We start from the raw sequence: 23,123 nt of genomic DNA, 5'->3' as shown, positions 1-23,123 counted from the left end.
GATGTTGGCGAGCCAAGTTACTGTAAGATTCAAAGACCTGGGATGGATCATTCCTGTACACCAAAGACTCCTGATGCCTTCTCTCCCCCAAAAGACCTTTACTTCATAAGCCCTCACAAAATTCCAGTTTGCATTTCTCTATTATACTTAGCAAAGAATATTCGCACCATTGATATTATCTTAGCCCCTTCCCTACCGGACTGTAAGCTTGCATCTCCCTTTGTTACGGTGCTTTACATGTAGTAGAACGGAGTGGGTGTTCTCGGAATCTGGAGAAGCAGCTGGCTACCAGGGACGTGGGACTGGGCAAATCAGTATTTGGGGCCACAATTTTCTTATCTAAAAGGAAGGAATCCCTTCCAACTCAGATCCACAGCCCTGAAACTTAAGGGGGTTTGGGGACTAGCCTCGTCCTTCCTCACATAGGGCCCCTCGAGGTTTGGCTGTAAGGGTGTGAATGGTTGAGTGGAAAATCGGTGGAAGCCTTTCCTGGCTCCCCGGGTCCCTCTCCCCACCCCCTTTGTCTGTCAGACGTCTGGCCTTGGTCTTTCATGTGGTTAATCTGTAGTACATTAGTGAGCAATGGGTGGCTTATTCTTCTTGCTCTCCCTTCCCCCACCCAGTTACGTGGAGAGTTTCCTGCAAAGGTCAGAGAGAAAGGCAGAGTCTCACCTTTCCCCCTCCCAACCCCCAACCTCTAATACTAGCCAAGCCCCTGGTTTACTTAGCTGGAGATGCTGGGACCCAGCCACATTGCTGGGCCGTGGAGCGGAGGAGGGAGGAGGATGTGGCTGTAGGCTCTGCACTCCCTCCCTGCAGCTTTCCAGGCAGACCCCATCCCTGCCTGTTTCTCTCCCCCCCCCATTCCTGTAGGAACGTTTCCCCCCCCTCCCCATGCAGGGATGTCTTCTCTGCTTTGCTTTCCTCTGCATTTAGGGTCTGGGCCTGGCAGGAGGAGGGGGCTGGAGTGGGGGGAGGCGCTCCATCTCCACTAGGCCTGGCTGAGAGCAGACACCGAATGCAGACCGCTTGGCTCGCCGGGAGCCTCTCCGGTTTCCTGCTTTCAGGGCTTTCCAAAGTATTTTTCTCCCCATGTGGAGCTGCTCCAAGAATGCAGGAAAGGGCTTCATCCATGTGTGTGTGTGCGTGCGTGTGCGTCGCGCTGTGAGATGCTATATGCGTTACATGTATAACCGATGTTCCATGCGCTTGTGGGAGTGTGGGACTCCTGCACCTCCCCGGCTCCGGGTGGGGAGTTCTAACGCCAAGGGGACTCGGGGGCTATGGTCCACGTAGGTATACGGAGCCGCGCTCGGGGGCGGGGCGTGGTGAGAGGGAGGCAGAGGAAGACAATGGCAGGATGTTGGCCAGAAACCGAGACACCCTCTGTCTGGCACGGGACCCTCCTTTCCCCACCCTCAGTGACTGCAGTTCCCATCAGGGGGAGAGCTAATCGCTGGGGTTTGGCTGCTGCTTGACTTCCCAGAGCCTGATGGAGATTCCACAGACTGTGGGCGGGCAATGGATTGTAGATTTACAGCCGGAAGGGGCCTCGGCGATGCTCCTCTCATTTTATACAGGAGTAAACTGAGATCCGCAGGGGGGAGTAACTCACCTAGGGTCTCCGGCCCAAGATTCAAACCCAGAGAATGCCTGCCATCTAGGGGAGGGGATGGAGGGAAGGAGGGGAAAAACTCGGAACAGAAGGGAGTGCAAGGGATAATGTTGTAAAAAAAAAAAATTACCTATGCATATGTACTGTCAAAAAATATATAATTATAAAATTAATTTTAAAAAAAGAAAAGAAATTTTTCTATGGAAAAAAAAAGTTTCAAACCCAGAGCCTCTGACCATGAACCTAAAGCAAGTGTCAAAAGAGGAGAAAGAGGGGGGAGGATGCTGCTAAAAAAGTACCCGAAGAGAATACCAGCGGCCAGCTGACTGATTTGAGAAAACCACATATTAACATTATCTATTTTGGTGTAAATTTAATTACACGACAGTTATATTTTAATCCGGTCTGAGCAAGTTTGGTATTTCTGACCCGGAACCTGTACCCCAGCTTCTTGTGCAGAGGCATCAGTGTAAACAAAGTGAATCAAGCGGCTGGGGAAATCTTCCAGGAAAAGTTTGGGCTGGTGCTGGGCCGCTGCTGGTCTTTGGTACGTACTTCTGGACCTCAGCTCAGCCTCTGTAACACACACACACACACACACACACACACACACACACACACACACACACACCAGGGCTTAAAGCCCCGGCTCTCGGGTTCCATTCCCAGGTTATTTTTTTGACTTGTTCTCCCCTCCCCACCCTCCAGACTCAGGGAGTCTCTATCTCCTTGTCTGTCTTCTGCCTCAGTTTCCCCTCCAGGCAGTAAGGTTAAATTGGCAGGCATCCATTTTGGCCAAGAGGGCAGAAATATCCTGGGTCTTGGATCAGTGTGGGCTGGGTTTGCAGGCTTAGGGCTTGTGACTTAGGTGGTAAGGGGAATAACAAGCCTGGAGTGACTGTGAGAGTAGGAAAAAGCCGAGGCTCGACCCAGAGAGGTGGAATGCAGGAGCCTGGAGGGACACTTCACACTCACTCAGAGCTTGCCTGGACACGATGACTTCTCCAGAGCACTCTGGATCTCTCCTTTGCCCCCATCACACACGTTATCTTCTCCATCTGCAGTAGAATGTAGGATTTTATTTGGATTTTGAAGGAAGCCAGGGGTAAGGAGGGTGAGCACTCCAGGCACGTGGGGCAGTCCGCAGCTAGGAGATGGACTGCCCTGTTCTAGAAAGGACATGGGGGCAAAACCATGGGCTCGAAGAGAACACAGGGGTACGAGCAGGGAGGAGGAAGAAGGGAGCTGCGGCTAAATCGAGGATTTTGTGTTTGGCCCTGGAAGTGACAGAGAAGCGCTGGAATTTGTTGAGTGGGGAGGAGAGGCACTCTGGTGACTGATGGAGGAGCAGGTTTTCCAGGTGTGAGGCAATTGGGGGGGGGGGGTCAGAGGAGAGGAGGGGCTCTTCTGAGGGAGGCTGCCAGGGTGAAATGGGCGGGCCTCGGCAGCTGAGTGGGCGGGGAGGTGAGAGAGTGAGGAGCTGAGGGTGACTGCTTGGGAGCCTTGGGACTTGAGGATGGCGGAAGTGATGCACTCAGTCACGGGTCCTCTGAAGCAGTCCTCTCCCATCACACTGAGCAATGACATAAAAGCCAAGAAGGGGGATGGAGGTGAGAAGCAAGGCCCTGGTCACCAAGCCCGGATGCCGGGAGCAGGGCGGCCCGAAGCTCGAAGGAGAACACTTCGGCCCCGCTCCACACAGTGCGGAATACATTTGGGGAGAAACCGCCCCGAGAGGGGCCAGAGCTGGAGGCCCCGCTCCAGAGGTGCCGGAACCTCAGAGAGGGCAGAGCCGGGGCAGGTTAGGAGCCCAGGGAACCTGGCTGGCAGGGCGGCACGGAGAGCCTGACCTCCCAGAAAGGAACTAGGCCCCGAGGCGGAGCCCTGGCCCAGGGAGTCCGAGGTGGCGGGAATGGGTGCCCTGGGCCACGCCGAGATTTCTCCCCAGGGTTTTGCTCTGGAGCAGGGACGAGAGGAGCTGCGGAGAGAAGTAAAATAGTCCCTGCTCCTTCTGAGTGAGACCGGAGAGGCAGGCAGGGGGACAGGGGACGGGGAGACGTGAGGGGGAGAGGAAGCAGGAGCTGCTGAGAAGCAAACGTTCCCAGCCTGAGCCCATTTTCTGCAGTACCTAATTCACGCCGTCGCAGTTCTAGCCGTTAGAGACCCCAGAGCCACTGCCCCAGCCCCCTCCTCCCACGGCAAGGAGACTGAGGCTCACCCACGGTCACCTGCCTGTGCTCCCGCGAGCAGCGGGCCTCAGAGCTGGTGTGGACCCCGAGTCCTCCCAGTCCGGCCTGTGCCTTCCCGGGCCCCCGCAGCCGCGGGGCTGAGCAGTGGTCCCGCCATGGAGGGGTGGGGAGCGGGGAAGACTGCCAGGGAGCCAGAACACTAAGGCTGCCCTGACTTGCTCAGGACCGTGTGCAGAGCCTTAAGCTCTCCGACCCTCGTGAGGTTCTCTTCTGTTAAATGGGACCAACAATCCCAGCGCTCCTGTCTCACAGGCGGCCTAAGTGGGCTCAATAAAATAACGTGCGTGGGGAGGTTTGATAAAGGCATCTCCTCCTCGTTCCCTGGTGCGAATGCAGGGGCCGCCATTATCACTGTTTTTGTTTTCTGTCCCAGCATCTGAAGACCCCCAAGTGGCCTTTCCCAGCTGGATCGCGAGGGCATGAGCAGTGGCCGCTGTCAGTCACCGCGGGGAAGGACGTGCCAGTCGCGGGACCCCCGTGAGGGTGGTGATGATCAGCCCGAGGTGCCCCTTTGCGGCTCCTAGGTCCAGCTGAGCCCATGCGCTGGCGCCCCCGGCCACGCCCAGAGCCTGAGTCTTGCCCTTCGGCACCTGCGCCATGAGTCACGGAGCCGGCTCCAGGCTGGCCGACTCCCCCCAGCTCTCCAAGAGCAGCCTCCTGAACATCCTGGGCAGCCCCTCGCCCGAGCGCATGGGCCTGGCCGACTCCCTGCCGCCCACCCCGCAGAGCGGGACCCCCTCCCCGGGGCCCCCGCCGCTGCCCCTCCTGCCCGGCAGCTCCCCGGGGCTGGACGGTGACTGGGAGAGCCGGGAAGAGCTCCGCCTCCGGGAGCTGGAGGAGGCCCGGGCCCGGGCAGCCCAGATGGAGAAGACCATGCGCTGGTGGTCAGACTGCACGGCCAATTGGAGGGAGAAGTGGAGCAAGGTGAGGGCCGAGCGCAACAAGGCCCGGGAGGAGGTGCGTCAGCTCCGGCAGAAGCTCGAGGCCCTCACCAAGGAGCTGACCGGGGCCCGGCGCGAGCGGCAGGAGGCCCTGAACCAGAGCGAGCAGCTGGGCAAGGAGGTGGCTCGGCTGAAGGGGACCCGGCTACAGGAGGAGCAAGAGCAGGAGCACCGGCAGGAGAGAGAGGAGGCTCCCGAGGAGCAGAAGGCCAGGGGCCGCCAGAAGGAGCTGGACAACAGGGAGGCCTCCGAGAAGGAGAGCCAGGGCGGCGGCCTGGAGCAGGAGCCCGTGCGGGATGTGGGCTTCGAGAAGCCCGCCAAGAATAAGGTAAGCAGCCGAGGCAGGGCCTCCTCCCTACCTCCCTCCAAAACCCCGGGGTGTCCACCGTATCCGAGCACTCAAAGGTCCGAGGCGCAGAACCCACAGCGGCCCCAACTGCAGCAGCCTTCTATCCTCCACGGGGCTTGGAAAATGATGACTTACTTTCAGTAAATGTTTGGTTTGTATAACTATTTTATAAACCCGCGTACTTAGGGTCACATGAAAATGTCTCAGGTGAGAAGGGCCTGCGGGGGAAAGCTTAATGATCCCTAAGGATGCACGGGCAAAGCCACTTCCGAAGTGTTCCTGGAGGTGGTGGGCAGGCGGGAGCCCTTCCCCCGTGAGTTCTCAGCTCCTCCCAGAGTCCCTCATCTCCTCATGCTAAGCCAGACCCCTGCCACTGCAGAAGGCCTGGTAACTGGAGAGGGCCGGCAGGGAAGCTGGACTTGCCCACAGATCTCCCAGAGCAGCTAGACAGTAGGAATGAATCCCTGGGTGCCAGGGGTTTGTGGTTGGCAACCAGCGCTTAGGTGCCCGAGAGACCACAGCTTGACTACTGGAGGAATTTGGGGGACAGAAAGGGGACCTTGCGGATCTAGGACACTGTTTGGGAAAATCTGTCATCATTTGAGTATTAAGAATCCAAATCCCTCAGGGCAAATCCAGATCACGTAGGCACTAGCTATGCACCTAACGCAATGCAGGGCACACTGGGATCAGAAACCTGGGGGCTGATAGTGAAAGGAGTACTGCCCTGCAGCCTTGGTGCTGGTCTCTGCTTTACTGCCAGCTGGCCGTGTGACTCCGGACGCACCGTTTCCCCGTGATTTTCCTTTCTCAGCCCTTTTGGGTTTTGATTTTATCATTTTCAGCTGTGTCCAGTTCTTCATGAGCCCTTTTGGGGTTTTCTTGGCAAAGATACTGGAGTGATTTGCCATTTCTTTCCCCAACTCATTTTACAGGTGAGGAAACTGTGGCAACCAGTCAGGTTCTGGAGTGACACAGTTGCTGAGAATTTGAACTCGTGAAGATGAGCCTTCCTGACTCAGGCCTGGCACTCTAGCTGCCCAGCTTGGTCTTCTGTAAAATACAAGGGCTACTAGGTCTCTAGTTCTCTTCCAGCTGCAGCACTCTCCATCCCATTTCTATCACTGTGCCATGGGACCGTGGATGCATAGTTAACAGACGGGGAAACTGAGGCTCGGGGATGTGAAGCCACATCTCCCAAGTCCCCTGGCCAGGAAGTGACAGAGCCAGAACTACAGCCAGGGTTTCTGATCCGAAGATTCCCCATACACTAGGACTAGTGTTCGCTCACCCCAGAGTGATGATGTGAGGGAGGGAGCCTGCTGAATAATGCCCCAACCTGGGCTGTTCCCCACAGGAGCTGGAACTGATGGAGAACCTTCTGAAGAGCAAGCAGGAGGGGCCTGAGAACTGGGAGGCTCGGAGCATGGGCAGTGTCCGCACGCCCTTCAGCAGGCAGGAGCGAAGCCGGCTGCTCTGGGAGGAGGTGTCCACCATCGAGGAGGACGTCACCAAGGTGACCGCCCTGAAGCTTCGGCTGGATGAGTCCCAGAAGGTGCTGCTCAAGGAGCGCGAGTGAGTTTGGGCCGCGGTAGGGGGCGTGAGGTTCTTCAAGGGGACCCACTCTGGCTGCAATTAGATTTCCCTTTTCACCCGCTGGTCAGCACCATGGCGGGGGGTTGTAACAGCCACAGAGACTAAACACTGGCACCCACAGGTTAGCAAAAAAGTAATTCAGTTCTGAGTGAGTGACTATAAAGGAGAGGAAGAAGTTGGTTGAATAAGTTAGTGAGTTACTAGAGTAACTTTTTTCCTAATTAAATACTAGGTTGATTTTAGACTTTGGAACTAGGAAGAGAGAAAATGTAATTTATTTTCTACCTTTTCTCTTTCCAATCTCAGTTTTTAAAATTATAAATAAATAAACTTTTTTTTTTCTTAAAAAAAAAGAAAAGAAAAGAAAGAAAGAAAAAGAAACTGGAGCCCAGACCAGAAGACAAGACTGGACCTTTCAGGGTAGTGCGGAGAAGGGGATGGGAGAATAGGATATTTCGTGTCAGGAGACTCCCAGCACTGAAGGGAAGAAGGCAGGGACACAGCTTGGGCCAAGCAGTGTAGCCATTATTCCAATGAGCCCAGCAGGATACACAGACCAAGTCCAGGGGAGCTGGTGTGGCGAGGAGAGGGGGATGCTGGGGGGGAGGGGGGATGGAGGTCAGGGGCTGCTTTTGCCTTTTTTTTTGAGGCTGGGGCTAAGTGACTTGCCCAGGGTCACACAGCTAGGAAGTGTTAAGTGGCTGAGACCAGATTTGAACTCGAGTCCTCCTGAATTCAAGGCTGGTGCTCTATCCACTGCGCCACCTAGCTGCCCCTGCTTTTGCCTTTTAAAAGAGAGAAGGGTGTGCATGAAGCTACCCCCCCCCCCCCCGGCCGAACCTCTGACCCCCCCCCCCCCATAACTGGTAACACTTCTAGGAGGGACAGAGAAGTCCAGCCTCAGTGGGAGCACTGCTGGGAAATCCCTAAGAGATAACCGGGAGAGCCCGGCCCTAAAAGGCTAACCAGGGCTCCCCATCTCCCCCCACGCCCCCAGGGATAAGCTGTCACTGAGTAAGAACATTGAAAAGCTGGAAGGGGAGCTCAGCCAGTGGAAGATCAAGTATGAGGAGCTGAGCAAAAACAAGCAGGAGGTGCTGAAGCAGGTGAGCCCTCTCCTACCTCTGCTCCTCTCCTCAGAGGGCCAGCTTCCTCGTCTTTGGGAGGGAAGACCAAACCTGATCTCTTGTCTAGGCTTACTCGGCCCACCAGAGGGCGCGATTGGCCCAGGAGAAAAAAAATCACAGAAAATCAATAAGAAATATTAAAAACTGGAAGATTCTGGAAATCATGTGGTCCAACCACCTGACTTTATGGATGGAGAGACCCCGGGAGTAGGAAGCAGACTCTCTTCTTTCCTTCACTCTGCCCCCCCAGCCTGGCTGAACCATCCGAGATGAGCTCCAGCTTGCTCTCCTTGTCTTCATGAGCTTTCTTCTCCTTCCTTTTGGTCACCAGAACTGTCCCTGTCACCAGGGCCGCCTGTCCCTTTGATCCTGTTCCCTTCAACCCCAAGTACCTTCCCGTTTGTTTCCTCGGTCTCTCCCTTTTCAGGGGCTTCTGCCTCTGCCTAAAAATATACTCAGATCTTCCATAATTCTTTCTTTTCTTTTTCTGAAAACCTTCCCAGACCCTAGATTTCCCCCCACCCATCATCCCGGGTCTCTCCTCTGTTTCTCTGCTAACTTTTTGGGAAAAGCGCTCTCACCAGCTATCGAGCTTGTTTCTCCTCCCTCCGCAGCCCTCCACAATCTGTGTTCTTCACTCTTATACTAAAGCTGTCCCCTCCCAGGCTGCCAGTGACCTAATCACTAAGTCAATTGTCCTTTTATCCTTCATTCTCCTTGACTTCTCTGGGACTTTCTCTGGGACAGCTTCCCCCTACTGCACACCCCCTCATGAGTCTTCACTTGCCTGTTTCCTCCTTTCTCTGCCTTTTCCTTCCATTTCTCTTACTGCCTCCTCATCCTTTTTCTGACCCTTTACAGTGGGTACTCTTGGGAGGGGGATTTCTGGGCCTATTTGTATTCTTACCTTTCTCTCCCTTGGCCGTCTCATTTATCCCAATTACTTCCGTCATCACCCCTGAGCTTGTAATTCCAAAATCTGTCTAGTTCTAATTTTTCTTCTGAATTCCAAGCCCGTACTTCTAATTCCCATAAGATATCCCTATCAGGCTGTCCTACCTCTCATTCACCACGTCTGAAACTAAACTATTGTCACTTACTAGATCTCTCTCTTCTTCTGACTCACCCTTTCTATCTGTACGTCACCATTCATCCCGTACCCCTGGTTTGAAACCTCGGTGGGAGAGTTGACTCTTCTCTCTCACTGACTTCTGTCCAAGTAGTTGTGATGTGAAATCCTGCTGATATCCCTTGTATCCCGTCTCTCGCACCAGTTCTTTCCTGTTCTGACTACTGTTATCAGTCAGTAGATTCTGTGATCTACAACTGGCTTGCCCAAAGTCACCCAAACTTGGTAGGAGAGCCAGGACTGGATCTAGATTTATAACTCCCCAGTCTAAGACTATACGTTGTCCTGAAGAAAATCACCAGAGAATTAAGACTTGACCTCTGTCCATCTTCTCTCTCACTGACTTCTATCCACGTAGTTGTGAGGGAGGTACTGCTGATATCCCCTGGATCCTGTCTCTCGCACCAGGTCCTTCTTTCTCTGACTGTTGTTATCAGTCTAGAACAGCCCTTCATTACCACCCGCCTGAAGAATTACAGTATCCTCCATACAGGTTTTTCTACCTTTACTTTCTTCCTCTGATTCTCTCAACCTTTCCCCATTAATTTCTATTTAACCATTTTTTGTATATGTATGTATAGATCTAGTATATCACTCCTCTGATGATAAATCTTTAGTGGCTCTCTTTGGCTAGCTCATTTGGCTGGATTCAAGACTTTCCATAATCAATTGCCACCTTCCTTTCCAGCCTGATCTCATATTACTTCCTCCATACACTCTATGCTTTGCCCCCAGCGGACTGCTCTCTGCTCCCAAAGAAACTGCACATTCCTGCCTCCATGCCTTCACTTATACAGTTTTCTATGCCCAGAATGACTCCCATTTCACCTGTTGAGTTCTTATCCATCTTTTAATATCAGTTCAGATGCCAACTATTTCCTGAAATTCCCTGATTTCAGGGAAGTCTCAATCTTCCCTATCAGACCTCATATCGTATTTTGGTTTTGTACCTTCCTGATGCACTTAATCATGTAATGTGATGAATTATATACTTAAATGTGTCTATCTCGTTCTCTACTTGGCCCTAAGTCTTGATTAAATTTTTCATCTCCTTTAGCATCTAACACAGTGCTCTGTACGAGGAGACCGATGAATCAATAAATAATGTGATAGAATGCTAGATTAATTAGGAATATCTGGGTTCAAGTCCTGCTTCGTACAGTTACTAGCTATATGACTCTGGGAAGATCATCCAACCCTTCTGGGACTCCTTTTCCTCCTGCAAGATGGGTTAGTGGATGTTTGCCTTCAGAACATCTAAAATCCTTTCCAGCTTTAAATGTGTAGACTCTGTGAAAGACAGCCAGGCCTGGAATCTAGCTCTCTACCTCCCAGCCTAGCACTATATACTGTGCTGAAGATAATCACTGGGGAATTAGGAATTGACCTCTGTCCATCAAGCTAAAACCATCCCTGGTTGATATAAGAGCATTAGGGCTTTTTCCCCAAGGAGCTTTCCCTGTTCCCATTGCTTATCCTAACACAAGAGACACAGCTTCTTTATCGATCCTCTATAAAATGAGTGGGTGGGCTGAAAGATCTCCAGGGTCCCCCAGCTCTGACTTTTGTAGCTAAGGACTTCCCTACTCTAACATTCTATGTTCTAGAGGCCCTTCCAGCGCTTGGTCTATGGTTGATTCTGTCTATCCTCTACTTCACTCCTCTGCTCCAAATTGTCCAGCTCTTTCCTCGCCCTCGGGATTCTCTGCTGACCCAGACACATGGGGTGGGGAAATTGGTGCTGTCTCCACAGCTCAACATCCTTAAAGAGATGCACCAGGATGAATTGGGCCGTATGTCAGAGGACCTGGAAGATGAACTCGGGGCTCGGTCCAGCATGGACAAAAAGATAGCAGAACTTCGGAGTGAGGTGAGGTTGAGGGAACAGGAGGAGCTGGAAGGGTTCAGAGGCCTAGCCACCAGTCTCAGCCATGAGACCCTGGTCTTCCGCTGTAGCCAGGCAGGCATTGATCATTAATAGGGTTTCTATCGTGAGCAGTCACAATGTGGAGGGAGGCAAGGCAAAAGGAGACCTGATTCCCATTTTCAAAAAGCCTCCATTCAGATGGGGACATAGCAGTAACCACCAGCATTCTGTGAGCATTTGCTATGTAAAGATCTTGTTCGATGCTAGGAGAAACTTAAAGGTGGCCAGCACCCTTTCTGGGCACCGAAAGGGTTCCAGTTTGGTCAGGGAGACATATAGGTACACATATATGCTATATAAAATATACATATTGTATATTTGCATATATGCATATATATGTACATAAATTATACACTTAAATGTGTCTATCTCGTTTTCTACTTGGCCCTAAGTCTTGATTAAATTTTTCATCTCCTCCAGCATCTAAAACAGTGCTCTGTACAAGGAAATAATGTTTGATGAATCAATAAATAATGGGATAGACAGAATGCTAGATTAATTAGGAATATCTAATTTATAAAATGTATATGCATTTATAAAATAAATTCATGCTATATAAAATATAATATATTAAAACACCATAGGTACAAGTATAGATACACACAAATATACCAGATGTATACATGTATGTACATATCACATGCGTATTCAAATATATACATATATACATATTTACATATATATATCTGACAGGCATATATGTGTATTATGTATAGATACATGGGTACACGTTTACAGGTTTATATATAAGTGTTCATAAGTATGTGTATATGGTAATACGTACACACATATGTACCTGTACAAATATAGAATTCCCTTTCCTGGGAATCTTCTCATAATGAAGCTTTATTTCTCAGGAAGTCCTTGGTGTGATAGGAAGTCTTAACCCTCCGGAAGCCCCCAGCCTATTTGGGGAGGACATGCACATGTGAGGAAGACATAGGACACGTACAGCACCAACATACAAACAAACCCAAGCTAATTATAGCTGTGCAGCTGGACCTACTTCCTGTAGCTAGAAATGGCCCAGCAGGATTGGGGACTGGGGGAGCCCAGCTGGGGCTCTTCCTTCTTCCCCATGTAGAGCAGGTCTCCTTAAGACTCTCCCCTAGCTTTATTTCCTCCCCAGATGGAGCGTCTGCAGGCAGAGAACGCCGCTGAGTGGGGCCGTCGAGAGCGGCTTGAGACAGAGAAGTTAAATCTTGAAAGGGAAAACAAGAAGCTTCGAGCACAGATTGAGGACCTGGAGGAGGTACTGGCCCGAAAGCGGCGTCAGACAGCCAGCGCCCTGGATTCGGACCTCAAGGCCATTCAGGCCGAGCTCTTTGAGAAGAACAAGGTGGGGGGACCTGGACCTGGTGGGTACTTCAACCCCAGGGAGGGGTAATTGGAATATCCAGGATTTTATATAGCACTTTAAAATTTGTCAAGCACTTTACATGTATTACTTCATTTGATCCTCATACCAACTCTTTAAAGTATCCCTGTTTTACAAAAGTGGCTGAGAAAGGTTAAGGGACACATTTTAGCAAAGTAGCAGGATATAAAATAAACTCATGTAAATTATCAGCATTTCTTTATATCACCAACAGAACCTTCTAAGAAGAGATAGTAAGGGATACCCCAAATTACTAAAATTATTATTTCAAATTACTTTTTAGTTGAATTTTTAGGATTTTCCAAATATATCATCATATCATCTGAGCAAGATTTGATTTCAGGTCTTCCTGAGTCCAAGTCCAGTGTTCTTTCCTGTATAATATAACCTAAGGAAAACCACAAGCAAAGCATAAGAATGAGCCACAACCAGGGAACATCTAATCTCTTCTACTAAAATGGGCTCCTAAGACAGTCAATCAGTAAACATTCATTAAGCACTATGTGCCAGGCCTTATACTAAGCACTTCAGATCCAAAGAACAGCAAGTAACATCCCTGCTCTCAAGGAGATCCTAGTCTAATGGAGGAGATAACGTGAAAACAGCTTGTACAAACAAGATAGAGAGGTAACAGAGTTACCTTGGCTGAGTTAGGCTGTGACGTGAGAAGCAAAAACATCTCCACTTTTCACCCAGGAACCCAACAGTCAAGGAGGATTCTTAGAAAAACTATAAGGGAGTCAGGTCTTGGGTGTCTTTCTCCTTTCCTCCTGGAAGATTGTGTCTAGTTCTGGCTACAATATTTTGGAAGGATTTTAAAATTCAGAGAGTGTCCAAAGGAAGTGACTGAGGTAGTAGAAGGCTTTAGGATCATGACATACAAGGTTCCAAGGGAATGAAAATCTCCTTAAAGGCAGAAGCTGACCTTCTTCCTTCCTTCCTTCCTTCCTTCCTTCCTTCCTTCCTTCCTTCCTTCCTTCCTTCCTTCCTTCCTTCCTTCCTTCCTTCCTTCCTTCCTTCCTTCCTTCCTTCCTTCCTTCCTTCCTTCTTTCCTTCCTTCCTTCCTTCCTTCCTTCCTTCCTTCCTTCCTTCCTTCCTTTCTCTCTTTTTTTCTTTCTTTCTCCCTTCTACTCCCTCTCTCTCTTTCCTTCCTTCTTTATTTTTCTCCATCCTCTAACATGGCCTATAGTAAACATGAAAATGCTTGTTGAATGAATAAATCAGTTGAAGGAATAGAAAATGTTCATTCTAAAGGATAGAAGCCTTACAGGAGTCATGATAGCTATATTTGGATTTAGAAGAGGGACTTCACATATCCTACTTGACTACAGAGGACAAAACTAATAACAGTGGATGGAAGTGAGAAACAAATTTAGACTAGGTAAAAAGAAAAGTTCCTCCCAATTAGAGCTATTCAAAAGTAGGAGTCTCCCTGGAAATTAGTAAGTCCCCTATCCTTAGAGGTCTTCAAACAAAGACTAGATAATCATTTGTTAAGTATTTTGTAAAGTATATTCTTGTTCAGTTGTGGACCTAGATGGTTTTAGATCCCTTCTGAATCTCAAATTCTGTCATCTTCTGATCTTCAGTTAACATTCAGCAAGTCTTTAATGAAGGTGCTTTCTCTGACCATCCCTATCCTAGCAAACAAAGGAAGAAAGTTTTTATTGCTCTCCCAAGAATATCAGTAATCCATTCTTGACCAAAGTCTGCAGTCTCTTCCTCATTTCTTTCCTTTCTTGGCCTTTCCACTCCACTTTCCCCTATGGCCTCCCATCTCCCTTTCTCAAAAATCTCTTACCTTGAGTTCCATGGTATTTTATCTTAGCCTCTTAATAACCAATTATGTCTTAGGTGCTTCCTATTGAATTCTGCAAACTTTATTGAATGTCTGCTGTAGTAAAGCAATCATTCAACCAAAGGGATTTTGTCCATCAAGAATTTATCATCTAGTTGGGGCAAAGAGATCCATGTAGATCATAATTTGGTAACCCCACTGGATGACAGGTTATCAAATTCATTAGCTATGTGATTTAGGACAAAGTCGTCTCCTCTTTCTAAACCTCAAGTCTTCCTCTGTAAAATAAGGAGGCTGTACTTTTGGATCCTTATGGTACTTCCCAGGACTGATACACTATTGATCTAAGGCCCCAGCCTCAAAGAAGGAGATCCCTGAGGATCTCTGAGGAAAAAGATAGGGTTTTCATTGTGCTTTCAAAGATGAATAGGACTTAGATTGAAAAGGAGTAAAGAAAGACCATTCCAGGTAGGAAGTTTGAACTAACCTTAACCACATCTTCCCTCGAGAGTCATGTCTAAGTCACTCCTATATTTGTAGACCATTTTTGTTATTCAGTCATTTCAATCCTGTCCAACTCTCTTAACTCCATTTGGGGTTTTCTTGGCAAAGGTACTAGAGTGGCTTGCTATTTCCTTCTCCAGCTTATTTTATAGATGAAGAAACTGAGGCAGATTGAAGTGATTTGCCCAGTCACACAGCAAATGTCTGAGGTCAGACTTGAACTTGGGAAGATAAGTCTTCTTAATTTCAGGCCTGGAACTCTATCCACTCACTACCTAAGTGCCCTATAGACCATTTACAGGATTGATAAAGCGCTGATAAACCAATATACACTAAAATTTTGGTGACCAATAATGGCTTAATAAAAGCCCTTCGTTTTAATCCTCATCCTCAATGTTTTTTAAACCTAATGAATGAACCTCAAATCATGAAATATCATCAGAAAAGAGGTGAGAGAAATACCTTGGAAGAAGAGGAATTTGTACAGCGACCATTAAGCCATCCCATAGTGGAAAGAGGAAACTTGTTTATGAGTTTTAGCTCTGTCTCGTCACCCCCTTATTTAATCAACTCCGTCATTTGATGTGTCTGACTTTGTGAACCACAGTTTTCTTAGTAAAGATACTGAAGCAGTTTGCCATTTCCTCCTCCACTTCATCTGACAGATGAGGAACTCAGGCAAACAGGGTTAAGTAATTTGCTCAGAGTAACCCGTCTAGTATGTATCTGAAACTGTATTTGAGCTAACAATGAGTCTTCTTCACTCCAGGCGAGTCATTCTATCTGCTCTCCTATTTAGTTGCCCCTGTTGGCCCCTATACCTCCTTTTACCGTCAAATAATACAATTCTCTGATTTTTAAAGGGCTTCAAAACTCGGTTGCCTCCTACCTTTCTATAAGGCCTTACACCTTCTTTCTCTCAGCTCTAGTGCAGTGAGATTGGTCTTCTTGTTACCTGAATAAGAGGCTCCATCCCTTGCCTTTGAGTATTTTCCCTGAATGGCCCCCATATCTGGAACACTATTCCTCATCTTTCTCATGACTGCCCTGGTTTCCTTTAAGTCTTTTAGGACTCACATCTCACCTTCTGCAAGAAGACTTTCTCAGGCCTCCTCAATCATGCTGTGTTCCCTCTGAGATGACTCCAGCAAACTCCCAATATCTCTTGTCTATACATTACTCATTGCATGTATTCTCCCCTTCCCCAGACCATGAGCACTTTGGGAGCAGGGACCCTTTTTTCCTTTGCATCCCCAGCATTTGGCACATAGTAATTGCTGGTTGCCTATGTGAAATGCCAATTACTGCCTCTCACCAACCCTCAGTTTTCTCATTTCTCATCTATAAAATGTCAATAGTAATATTTATACCACTGCATTCATAGGTTAATTGTGGGATCAGAGTTGGGATTATGTAAGCAAAGTACTTTGCGAATCTTAAAAGTGTCTAAATCTCTAAGTCATAGAATCTCAGAGCTGGCCTTTGAGACAAAATCAACCCAACAAAAATCTCCTCTACAACATATTCAATAAGTGGCCACTTCCTTGAGGAGGAACCCAGTGTCTCCCAAGGCCTCTCATTCTACTTTGGACGGCTCTGCTTGTTAAGAAGCTGGTTGGGTTTTTGCTAACTTAAATCTGTCTGTTACTAGACTACATTTCCACCCACTGTGTCTCATTCTGCCCTGAGACCAAACAAACAAAAAAAAAAAAAATCCAGCCCTTCTTCCACAGTCCAGCTATCAAACACTTAAGACAGTCATCACATGTATCGTATCCCCTCCGTCTCCTCCTCTCTGAACTAGCTATCCCTGGTTCAATCAATTAACAAGCATTTATTAAGGCTTACTGAGCAAAGAAAAAGAAAAACAATTCTTTTGTACACAAAGTTCATTTTCTAACGGAGGAGACAACATAAATAAATTAGAACAGAAAAGATAAATTCAGGATAGATCAAAGATAACCATTGAGCTATGGCTCTGGTACCTAAAAGGACCAGGACAGACTTTTTCTCTGGAGGAGAATCTTAAGGGATCCTCAGACTAAGAAATTGGGCAGGAGACCATTTTAGGCATGGGGAACAGCCAGTGTGAGACATGAAAGATGGAGTGTTTGGGGAAAGAAATGGTCTTAGTCAGTATGATTAGAGGGAAGGGCATAGAGGGGAAGTAGAACATAAAAAGATTAGAAAGGTAAGAAGGAGCCAGGTTATAAAGAGTCATCACTGTCAAACACAGGACTTTATAATTGATCCCAGAACCACTCAAGTTTCTCATTTTTGTGTGTTGGCTAGGGCTGGGGGCCGGGAGTACATGTTACGTGAACAAACTTAAACTTTATGTAAATTACTTTGGTAGCTGAGTAGAGGATATATTGGAATTGGAAGAGACTTGAAAGGGGAGAAATGTTAGGGAAATTATTAAAACATTTTGGGAGAAAGATGAAAAAGACTTGAATGAGGTGGTTGCCATGGGAGAGAGAGATGCTTTGGGATGTTTTAGAAAAGGAAATGACAAGTTAGCTGTAAATGATGAATGGGAAATGAAAGTTGAGGATGATACCAGTTGCAAATGTGGGTGACTATAAGCCTGGTGGTCTCTTCCACATTAATAGGGAAGTTCAGAAGAAGGGAAAGGTTTTTGGGTGGGGGGAGAGATAATGAGTTCATTATCTCTTTCATGTTGAATTTGAGATGCCCACTGACTTCTACAAGCAGACTTATATAGCCCAATATCAAGACTCTTCTCTCTCTCCATTGCCCTTTTTCTCATATTTAACTTCATAGTAACAACACTCAGAACTATAGAGTATTCCAGATGAAGACACCTAGATGGCTTAATGCACAGAATGATGAGTCTAGAGGTCAGAGGACCTGCGTTCAAACCCAGATTTGTACTGGTTGTGACTTCCTGAGGAAGTCACTCAGCTTCCATATGCCTCAGTTTTCTCAACTGTAAAATGGGGATAATAATAGCACCTACTCCCAAGGTTGTTGTAAAGATCAAATGAGATAGTATTTGTAAAGTGCTTCACACAGTACCCGGCACGTTGTTAGTGCTGTTCAGTAATGTCCGACTCTTTATGACTCCATCTGGGTTTCCTTGGCAAAGGTACTAGAGTGGTTTGCCATTGCCTTCTCCAAATCATTTGACAGATGAGGAAACTGAGGCAAGCAGGGTTAAGTGGCTGGCCCAGAATCACAAAACTAGGAAGAATCTGGGGCAGTCTTTGAACTTGGGTCTTCCTGAGTCCAGGCCCAATGCTCTACCCCTGGCACGTAGTGGGTGCAATATAAATGCTCGTTCTCGTCACTGTTGTATTTGCTATTATTATGTTTGTATCCAAGTCGTTGATAATAACATTAAGTGAGAATGGCATCGTGACATGGTGGATAAAGAGACGTGGTGAGGAAGACTGACCCGTGCTGGCCTTAAGTCCCTTGCCCGCTCAGTGCTCCCGGGCAGCTCTCTGAGACTGACTGAGCAAGGAAGACGCAGAGGGGGCTTTTCAGCTTTGGTGGAAGGAGTCACTCACCCAGGGCTCCTTACCCTGACGACATAGCTGTGTGGTTTAAAAAAGAAAATGTCAGAGTGAGCCTGGAGCCAGGCCCAGGCCCTGGGGCGCTCTGCCAGAGGCAGGCTTCCCAGTGGAGTTTTCTAAACCTGCTTTCATTGATAGCGAAAAGCCTCCTCTGCCCTCTCTGTACCTCCAAGCTTTGAAGGTGGCCTGAGGCACCGGGAAGGCCGCAGAATGAGTTCGGGGCAGAACTGGGCGCGGGTCCCCCTACTCTGCCTTTTTGCCCACCGCTGTCGGCATCCCACCCTCCGAGGGAAGTGGATTCCGGGTTCTATTTAGTTCCAGAATCTAGCTCACTTTATTTTTGTGGGGCTGTCCCGTGAATAAAAGTAGCTCCGTAAAGGAGAGCCGGTGCGGCCTGGCAGCACTGGTAAGCCAGCGGCTCCTCAGCCCATCCTTGGCCCCCACCTTCTTTCCAGGAGCTGGCAGACCTCAAGCATGTGCACACCAAGCTGAAGAAGCAGTGCCAGGAAAAGATGGCAGAACTGGCCCACGCCAACCGTCGGGTGGAGCAGCACGAGGGGGAGGTCAAGAAGCTGAGGCTGCGCGTGGAGGAACTGAAGAAGGAGCTGGCCCAAGCCGAAGACGAGGTGACGGGGGCCGGGGGGGCCAGACGGTGGAGCTGGTGAAAAAGTAATTAAAGCAATAACTGGCATTTACGTAGGGCTATAGGATTTCTAAAATGCTTTATTATTCGCTCATTTGATCCTCCCAACAATCCTGGGGAGACGCTACCATTATCATTCCCATTTTACTGATGAGAAAGCTGAGGCTGACAAGGGTTAAACAACTACCCAGGTAGTCAACCTTGAAGAAGGATTTGAACTCAGGCCTTACTTAACTCCAAGTCCAGCACTCTCTCCATTGAGACATCAAATGTTCAGACAGGGATCTCTGAAGGACTAATAAAGTTGAGAATATATTTTACATGTATCATTTCATTAGCTCCTCCCAACAATTCTATTTAGTAGGTGCTATTAATCATCTCCATTTTACAGATGAAGAAACTGAGAGTGAAAAAAACCCCAAGTGGTTTATATAGCTAGTGAGCTTCTGAAGGCAGGATTTGAATTTGGGGCTTCCTGACTCCATCTCGTCACTTTGCACGGTCCCAATGTGGAGGCTCTGTGCTCTCCACTAGGGCACAGAGAGAGATAAGAAAGGTTTAACTCCTGCCCTCAGAATTTCCCAAAAAGAAAGAAAGCTGAGATACAGATAGTAAAAAAGTGAACCAACAGTGCTGTAGAGACAGCTTATGTCATGGGAAGAGCAGTAGTCCCAGAATCAGTAGCCCTGTCATCAAATTCCAGTTTGGACCTATAATTGGTGAGCCACATTGAGCAAGTCCCAACCTCTCAGCCTCAGTGTCCAAAGGAAAATAATCTTTGCACCAGCCGCCTCACAGAACTGTTGTAAGAACATCAGGTTATAGGATAATATATTGTAGCAGGTTGTGTGCTAGTATTGTGATATATAAATATCATGTCAGGTTATATGATAAATATTATAAAATGTGCATTTCATTATTCATGGAATTACCAATGGTTGTAGTTGTTTAAAAAAAAATTAATGATTGTTAACCTGCATTGGAATGCTTGCTATCTAGGGGAGGAGGAAATGATCAGTAAGTTGAAAACTATCTTTGCATATATTTTGAAAAATTAAAAGCCATTCTAAGAGAATTTTAAAAATGGTGCTAAGCAGAGCATGTAGCATACTAAATGTGGAGAGGGATTTGCGGGTTGTGGGGGCTCATGGGAAGGAGGGATTGCTGTGAGCTGAGGGCATAGGGTGGGGACAAAGATGGCTACATGGAGGGGTTAGGGATAGGCCTTGAAGAATGACCAGGATTTGGCAAGGCAGAGAGGAAGGGGAGAGGCAGACAGAGCAGAGGATTTGCCCTCTCACAGCAACCCTGGAGGTGGGGAAGGAACCTGAGCCCGGGATGATTGCTATTGTCTCCACCTCATAGCTGGATGAAGCCCATAACCAGGCTCGGAAGCTGCAGAGGTCCCTGGATGAGCAGACAGAGCATGGTGAGAACCTTCAAGTACAGCTGGAGCATCTGCAGTCAAGGTATATATGGTTGGAGAAGGGGCCTTGGGGGGCGAGGGGAGGAGCAGTGCAGGGGGGGCAGTTAGAAAGCCACCTCTTCAAGCAGCAAAACCGTCACATCCAGATTTGCTCTGGTGCCTCAGTAGTTCAAGGAAGGCTTGCTGGATTCAGGTCCAGCCACAGGAATTGGGTTTGCCCTGATCATCTCGGTCAGGTGACCCTTAACCAGGCTTGGGCCGGCCACAGTGGGCAGAACCTGAAATGGGGCATTTGGGAGAAGACTCACTCCTTCAGTATCCAGGGCAAGATCCTACTGTTGGCCAGACAGGAGGGCAAAGGCCAGAGAGGAGTGACCTGATAAAGGAGGAGGATGGGGATGGGGGGAAGCCTTCACAGCTGGAAAAGTGAGGATTGACATCTGGGGAAGGGGGGACCTAGGAGCAATGAGAAGAACAGGAAGGACAGATACCGAAGGCAGAAAACAGGCAGAGAAGGGTTAAAGAAGAGTAGGGGTCGAGTCAGTGAGGAGCTCCTCACTCTCCAACTTTGGCCTGTCCCTCAGGACTGGGTCCCAGCCGAGGAAAGAGATTCCCACATCCGATGTGGGCTCAGCCCCCAGCAGCTGGGGATGGCCCAGATATCCGAATGTGGTGGGAAAGAATGGTAAGGCTGGGTTAGAGGGAGTCTGGGAATTCTCGTAAGTACATTCCCACTGTCTCTTCACCACTCTTGCATCTCAAAGGGTAGGTGAGCCCCCCATGATTGGTCCACGACCCTCTGTCATTGACAGATAGTCAAAGCCATCAGCGCGTGGCTCTGATCTAATCCACTTACCCTCATCTTCCTTCCTGGACCCAGCAGTGGGAAGGAGGTAGCTGAAGGGAAGGGTCAGCCCAGAGCTGATGAGAAGGGAAATGATCAGTAAGTGCCTTTAAAGAGATTGCCTTCTCAGCGAGCGTGTGATGGCTGGCCCCGGGGGAGCTCTCTGGGGCCTGGACTTTCATTCACCCTCTCACCATCTATCAAACTCTTTAGTTTTCACTCCTGCTCCTCCTTGCCCTTCCCTCTTTGATTCCCATTTCTTTTTGCTCTTCCTGGATTCTCTTTCCCTTCTCTCTCTTCCCCTCTTGACTTACACTTTCATTCTCTATCTCCCCTTTGGGCTATGTCTTTTTCTGTCTCCGGGTCAGGGCACTGAACTGGGTGAAGTCCCTTCTAATTCTGAATGCAGTGTTCTGTATTCTAACATTCCTGTAATTCAGCGCATGTTTTCTTCTTTATTAACTTCCTCTCTTTCCTCACCTGCCTCCTCATCTCTTTGCCTTATATTTAAGAGGTGGCTAGGTGGTACAATGGATAGAGCACTGGCCCTCGAGTGAGGAGGACTGGAGTTTTAAGTCCAGCCTCAAAGACTCTCCCTGTATGGCCTGATTGTCTCTCAAAAAAAAAAAAAACAACAAAAACAAAAACAAAAGCATCTCTATATAAAGGTGAGTGGAAGCTCTGGGAAAGGCTAAACAAAGACCTCCCTTCTTGTCCCTAGATCTCTCCCCAAGCCCTGCTAGGCCCATCCCATCCCTTCTTAAGGACTGGAGTTAAATCCTCCTTTATTTAGCTCCTGAGCTCTTCGCTACCTTTCTCACCTTTTATTTCCCAATTGGAACCTCTCTGCAAAGAGTATTTTGAGTTCCTTATATAGGAGGGTCAGAAAGCACAGTGGGCCCAATTCTCACCAGTAAATGGAGCTCAGAGTTCCCTCCTCAGGCCTTGTCCTCCAGGATCCTTGTGTGGGTAACAACAGTGATGGCCCTGAAGCCAAGAACCCCCAGAGTCTGATGGGACCTTTGATTTCCATAAGCAGGATTGGCCAGTTTAAAAATCTACTCCCCAGGGGCAGCTAGGGGGCGCAGTGGATAGAGCACCAGCCCTGAAGTCAGGAGGACCTGAGTTCAAATCTAATCTCAGACACTCAACACTTCCTAGCTGTTTGACCCTGGGCAAGTCACTTAACTGCCTCAGGGGGGAAAAAAAATCTATTCTGCCCACTTAGGTAACTCTGTGGTACATTAGATGGAGTTCTGGGCCTACAATCACAAAGATATGAGTTTAAATGTAGTCTCAGACACTTATGACATGTGTGAACCCCGAGTAAGTCCGTTGACCACTATTTGCCTCAGTTTCCTTATCTGTAAAATGGGAATAATAATAGCATCTCTCATTAACACAAGGTGAGCAGACAGAGCATGGTGAGAACCTTCAAGTACACAGGTCTTACCTAACTCCAGTACTCTCTCCATTAAGACATCAAATGTTTGGAAAGGGATCTTCGAAGGGCTAAGAGAGTTGAGAGGATACTTAAATGTTAGCTTCTTTCCCTGGCTCCCTCTTACTTGCCCTTCTTCCAAATGGCACTTCTGTGTCTCATTGCCTCGATCTGTTCCCAAGCAGCAATCATCTGAAAAGGATCCCGTAAACTAAGCTATTAATGACTAATAACCATCCAAACTTCTGAGAGGCAGCATTCAAGCAGGGGAGGGCCCCATGGAAGGCCCCATTCACAGAGCCATCTCCAGTCGGGCCGGGCTGGCTGCTCCTCCTCAGCCTCCTGACTGGCCTTTGGGCACTGCCGGCTTGAGATCTCGGTGTCTCCTTTTCACATACAAGTTAAGTCCTGCCCAGGAGACTCTCCCCTTGGGTCTGCTGCCCATGTAGTTCTGAATCCTGCTTCCTGGGGAGAGTCCTCATCTCTTGTGTCCCTAAAGAGAGGAGATCTCATGTACCAGGGGATTATTAGGCCCCAAACCCCTGAGGGAAAACACGTTAGGGTTGCAAAAACAGGAGTTTCTACACATTTTAAGATCTCCCATTTTCTAGCTCTTA

The 23,123-nt window shown here is 48.4% G+C and overlaps 1 protein-coding gene across 1 annotated transcript in view; it reads left to right on the top strand.

Moving 5' to 3' along the window:
- The window catches only part of CCDC102A (coiled-coil domain containing 102A), a 43,300-nt gene that overhangs the window by 12,553 nt on the left and 7,624 nt on the right, over window positions 1–23,123 (top strand). The window contains exons 2-8 of the mRNA XM_074293533.1: window positions 4,238–5,133; window positions 6,512–6,729; window positions 7,748–7,856; window positions 10,760–10,876; window positions 12,063–12,272; window positions 18,608–18,778; window positions 20,161–20,264. Coding sequence (XP_074149634.1) covers window positions 4,462–5,133; window positions 6,512–6,729; window positions 7,748–7,856; window positions 10,760–10,876; window positions 12,063–12,272; window positions 18,608–18,778; window positions 20,161–20,264 — 1,601 coding nt within the window. The 5' untranslated portion in view covers window positions 4,238–4,461. The remainder of the gene's footprint in view (window positions 1–4,237; window positions 5,134–6,511; window positions 6,730–7,747; window positions 7,857–10,759; window positions 10,877–12,062; window positions 12,273–18,607; window positions 18,779–20,160; window positions 20,265–23,123) is intronic.

The sequence above is a fragment of the Sminthopsis crassicaudata genome, chromosome 2, assembly GCF_048593235.1.
Source record: "Sminthopsis crassicaudata isolate SCR6 chromosome 2, ASM4859323v1, whole genome shotgun sequence".
Taxonomy (NCBI): Eukaryota; Metazoa; Chordata; class Mammalia; order Dasyuromorphia; family Dasyuridae; genus Sminthopsis; species Sminthopsis crassicaudata.
The sequence above is the reverse complement of the archived record's forward strand: the minus strand, read 5'-3'. Positions and strand labels throughout refer to the sequence as shown.